General features: G+C 30.3%; 1 protein-coding gene across 45 annotated transcripts in view; it reads right to left on the reverse strand.

Annotated features, from left to right (window-relative positions):
- mcf2l2 (MCF.2 cell line derived transforming sequence-like 2) overlaps positions 1-6000 on the reverse strand; it is a 198625-nt gene that overhangs the window by 19984 nt on the left and 172641 nt on the right. For 15 of the 45 annotated variants that reach the window (XM_073916415.1, XM_073916405.1, XM_073916404.1 and 12 more), the window contains one exon: positions 5832-5903. The exons of 20 other annotated variants lie outside the window; for them this stretch is intronic. In XM_073916415.1, the coding sequence (XP_073772516.1) occupies positions 5832-5903 (72 nt within the window). Of the gene's footprint in view, positions 1-1485; positions 1516-5831; positions 5904-6000 lie in introns of all 45 variants that reach the window. 10 more of the 45 variants (XM_073916408.1, XM_073916395.1, XM_073916407.1 and 7 more) reach the window with 1 other exon arrangement.

Here is a 6000-nt window from a genome sequence, read left to right on the forward strand (position 1 = left end):
AAATTACACAACATTTAACAGTAATATATGTATTGTACTGTATATATATATATATATATATATATATATATATATATATTTTTTTTTTTTTTTTTTTACCTGTATTTTACTGTAGGATAGTTATACAGTATGTTATTTCATTTTAAAGTTGCATTATCAAAATTACAGTATATTTTACATTAAAGTTGTACACTAGTGTACATTTATGGCATTTGAGTAAAAAAAAAAACTGCAATTACACTTTCAACATTTTTTCCACATTTTCAGGACAGTTATACAGTATGTTACTGCATTTTAAAGTTGCATTGTTCAAATAACGGTTTATTTTAGAGTAAAATTATGCAATACTTTAAATTTATGAAATCAGCTTTCAGTAAAAAAAACAGTAACCACATTGCTACTGATTCTTGTAAGTTACACAATATTTACCTGTAGAATATGAACTGTATTTTACTGTAGGACAGTTATACAGTTTGTTACTGCAATTTAAAGTTGCATTGTCAAAAATTACAGTACATTTTACATTAAAGTTGTACATTACTGTACATTTATGAATTCAGCTTTCAGTGAACAAAAAAAAAAAACTAAAACAGTATCTGCACTATTAAAGATTTTTGTAAATTACGCAGTATTTAACTGTTAAATATAAACTATTTTTTTTACCGTAGGACAGATATACAGTATGGTACTGCAATTTAAAGTTGCATTATTCAAATTACGGTATATTTTACAGTAAAATTATGCAATACTGTAAATTTATCAAACCAGCTTTCAGTAAAAAATAACACTCACAACACATTGTTACAATAAATAAGTAAATACATAAATATAATAACAAAACAAATAAAATCATACATTTGGAGTACGAAACACGAAAAACTCCACTACAACACCACATTACAAGCTTGAACACTGACCAAAATAAGAATCAAATCAAATCTGGAAGCCAACGTGGTTAAGATTTATGCAGCAAGAGATAAAGCTTTTTGTCTTTTTAATCTGTTGTCTTAATTGCATTTGTGTATAAGTGACTAATTAGTGCTGTCTTACTATATATATTCATCTAATTTGAGTTTCTTGAAAAATAATGTTAATGTTACTTTTCTTTAAAAAAAAAAAAAAACTCGGTAACACTTTAGTTTAAGTAGCAGTTCACACAGTTTACTACTGGCTCATCACCTGCCTATTATTAACATATTAACTGTTTATAAGCACTAATAAAGTATGATCTTATTTTACTAGCCTAATCCCTAAAGGTTGTGCAACTGATCTCAGTAACCATAAGAAGACAGAAAGTTGTCTGATCAACAGAATGATAAAACAAGCATGATAAAACATGTTCAGCAAAGCAATTATTAGAAAAATGAACCAAAGACCACCACCACAACACCATGGAGCAAGCATAAACAAATGAAATTACCACGACAGATAAACAAAACAGGTTTAAGATCAAGTATGGCAGCTCTAATGAAACAACAGATAAACCTTTTTTAAAACCGCGTGTCTTGGTAGCACCTGCAAGATTAAGGCAACAACAGATAAAGCTTATATCTTGGTGGATTTTATAAATGGGTTGTAAATAATACATTAGCCATGTCATGTGTGACCATTTATGCAATTTGATTTCAATAAAACTGTAATTGTATCAAAAATATCCTCCTTTTTAAAAGAAACAATCCATGCACAAATTAGTTACAGCAAAGAAGAAGAAAAAAGTAACCACAGGAAGTCACTTGCACTCACAGAACTTTGTCCAACCAACAGAAAGCACAAAGCAAAAGACTTAGAGGATAATGGACACTAGGTTTCAGTAAAAAATAAAAAATAAAATGAAATAAAAAATAAATCCTATAACCACACCACAAACAAGCACAAACACCTAGAATTACACAAAATCGATAAACTAGATAAATCTGGCAGCCTGACGGTCAAGATAAAGAAATAGTTCACCACAAAAATGAAAACTGCCCCATAATTGACACACCTTGATGTATATGACTTTCTTTTTTCAGATGAACACAGTCAGAGGGGTTTTAACCTTTATCATGGCTCTTTTTCATAATGTATAATGTTGTTGGACAGTGACCTTATTTTTTTTTATTTATTTATTTTTTTGAAGTTTCCAAAAAAAACATAAATCCAACATCCAGCTAAACCACACTGCCCCAGGGACTTGATATGTATCTTATTAGGGAATTAATTCCTTTTGTAACAATTTTTGTACATTATGTGAAATACATAGAGTCAGAGATCAGCAAAAAGTTGACGAGAATGTGCTTTCAGCAACCACAGGAAGTGTGCGTGTGTGTGTGTGTGTGTGTGTGTGTGTGTGTGTGTGTGTGTGTGTGTGTGTATATATATATATATATATATATATATATATATATATATATATATATATATATATATATATATATATATATATATATATATATATACAGGGCTTTACATTAACACGCGCCAACCTGCCAAATGCGGGTAGATTTCAGCTCTGGAGGGTTAGACAGACACCTCCACAAAAGCCACTTTGGCTGGTTGGAAGTCATTTTTCAATTGTAGTTTTCTTAAAAGCAGGGTTCGACAATAAGCATGGCCCGATATTCATGCTAATGTGATCTTAGAATCGAGAAGCAGCATGATTGACAAAAATAACTGTTCGAGCGAGCAAAACAGCAAAAAAAGAAGGTAAATACAGAACGAGAGGATGATCACTCACGCGCACAGGTGATGTGATGTGCGCGACTGTAAAAAAGCGTGCGCGCTCCCATTTACTTGCGTGAAGAAACCGTGCCTAGAGAAGTGCAACCCGTTGCGATCGGTTCACTTTGAAATAGACTGGACAAAGAGCGATAATCGTGCACCCACAGACCTGCTGCTTTCAAGAGCTTAAGACAAAAATATACACATATTCTTTTGTAAGCAGCAGCGGTTACTGCTTTTATTTTAATTAATCTTTGAACAGATTATTAACAGGCCTATGTTAACCATGTGCGTTTGATCATCCTTTCATTATCAAACACAGCATGTTTTAACTGCTTTTTTTGCTTACAGTTATTTTTGTTAATATAGTTTAATTATATATTTTTTTACAATAACATTGCTTTAATGGGAGATTTCTCCCCGTTGATGTGTAGTTAATTGGTGATCTGGGATTTTTAGCCAGGACAGATGGCAGAATAATTATTTTTTTAAATGTAGCGTTTTTAAAACTATATTTTCCTTGTTTTGAAACATTAAATATTGTGGCTAAGAAATACTTATTTGGTGTGGTCAGAGATAAATTTGTTGATCCTTAATTTTGAGCCCTGAAAAGTTGTGAAATAAAAACTGATTGCATTGCGACAACCCATTTGCTCATGCACCCTGAGCAAGCTTATACACAGCACACACAAGAAGAATGAGAAGGCATATGGACATAGCACAACATCTAGTCAAGTCATCTTAGCATGTCAAATTCAAATTTATGCATATAAAATATATTTTCCCAACAAGAAAAGTGTGGCGTGTGGCTAGTGAAAATGGCGAGTGACTAGTAATGTTGGAAATCTACTAGCCACAGTGGCTGGTGAACAAAAAAAGTTAATGTCAAGCCCTGTATATATATATATATATATATATATATATATATATATATATATATATATATAGGGTAATTAGGGTATATATATATATATATTAGAGTAATTAGGCAAGTTATTGTATAACGAGGGTTTAACTTAGTTAAGCCCTTAAATGTGATTTTAAGCTGTAAAGAAGTGTCTCAAAGAATATCCAGTAAAATATTATTTCTTTTCATCATGAAAAAGATAAAATAAATCAGTTATTAGAGATGAGTTATTAAAACTATTATGTGTAGAAATGTGTTGGAAAAAAATCTTCTGTCCGTAAAAATTAAATTGTGTAAAAAATAAACACGGATGCTAATATTTCAGGGGGGCTAATAATTCTGACTTCAACTTTATATATATATATATATATATATATATATATATATATATATATATATATATATATATATATATATATATATATATATATATATATATATAAATATATAATTACTACTACAAAAACACTTCAATAAACTTCATAAGACATATATTAACTACCTGTTGCTGTACAGGTTACCTCTTAGATGAATTCATGCACTTTTGAAAGCTTAAAAGTGGGCCACCACCCAACACCATTATATAGTATAAAAGAGCTAGGATCCAATTTTAAAGTTCTGTGATTGTTTGTCTGAAAGATGAAAGTCATATATACAGAGGATGTCCTTAGGTTAAGCTAATTTAGGGGTAATGTTTATTTTTGGTTGAACTATTTCTTTAATGTTACAGATAAAGTTAAAGCTTAAGTCTGGTAAGATTTAGAAATGGGTTGGAAATTACTAATTAGTAATGTGTGACCCTTTATGTGCTTAGTTGTCTGTTAAGCTGTTATTTGTTAAGCTGAATTTGTCTTTCTTGGAGTTTATTGTGTAGTTGTAATGTTTTTTTTAAATTAAATTATTGTAATGAATAAAAACAAAAACAAAATAACCATTGTAAGATACTCAGCAACAGAACTTTGTCCAACCAACATCTTTGTCCAACGACAAAACAACAGATTTGACAGGGGGTTGGCAGACAACTGATATAAGCTAATTATAATAACAAAAACACCATTTCAAGCAGAAATACTAAAAATACAGAAAAAGAAAAAGGTACAAATTAAATCAAAATATGAAGAGCTCAGATGCAAAAATCTCTAAATGCCATCTGAAACTTTCTCTCAAAACTAATATTTTTCTCAGCCTCCTTTATTTAAGCTTAACTTTAAAAGCAATGAAAAAAACTAATGTGTCACTATAAAAGGTAAAAGTCTACACTCAGGAGTCAGGGAAAAATGCAGAATTTAGAAGAAAATATCAGACAGCATTTTACAGGTTTTTGCACCTAAACTCTTCATAGTTAAATAATTTTGCAAATACATGTCAAAATGTCAATACTTAAGTCATAACATTTCTGTTACATCTCTTTTATTTTTATTTTGACAATCAAGCATCATATTTATTTATTTACTTATTTATTTATTTAGTGTTTGTTTGTTTGTTTGTTTGTTTGTTTGTTTGTTGTAGTGCTGGGCAAAAATTAATCATGATTAATCGCATCCAAATTAAAAGCTTGTTTTGACATAATATATCTGTGTGCTCTATGTATACTCATTATGCATATAAAAATACACACACATGTACAGTATATATTTGTGAATTATTTTTTTATTTATATTTAGATATAAAATAGACATGTATATAATAAAAATTTCAGGTAACTACCTCTTAAAGCTCATCAAGAGAATGCTAAGAGTGTGCAAAGCAGTAAAGCAAAAGGTGGCTACTTTAAAGAACCTATATGACGTATTTTCGGTTGTTTCAAAAAATTTTGTTATGTATATTCTACATGTGTTAATTCATAGTTTTGATGCCTTCATTGTAAATCTACATTCTTCATAGTCATGAAAATAAAGAAAACTCTTTAAAAGAGAAAGTGTGTCCAAACATTTGGTCTGTACTGTATATATTGGATGTGATTGATCATGATTAATCTTTATCCAGCACTTACTTACTTTATTTTAGTTCATGGCTGATAATATGCCACTGTTAAAAGTGTCCCAGAGAGAGGTAAACCTGGAAACTAAAATCCAAAACCTAACAGCATCTTTAACTCCAAATGTTTTGTCTAAATAAAACCACCTGGCCAGAAAAATTAATGAAGAAATAAAGAAAAACACTCAACAAGCATCTTACAAACACTACATCCAGCATGCAGCATGCCATGCTTTCCACATGGTACCTTCATAGCCAAACGGTGTAGGGTCGCTCTTGATCTGATGCCTCTTACTCTTAAGGCTAGAGGAGAGAGGAGCTAAACACAAACATTGCATGTCTTTTAGAACAGAAGTCCAGCTCATCTATTACAACCTCTCAACCCATTATTCCAAGATTAATAATCACAATAATCT

The sequence above is a fragment of the Danio rerio genome, chromosome 11, assembly GCF_049306965.1.
Source record: "Danio rerio strain Tuebingen ecotype United States chromosome 11, GRCz12tu, whole genome shotgun sequence".
NCBI lineage: Eukaryota > Metazoa > Chordata > Actinopteri > Cypriniformes > Danionidae > Danio > Danio rerio.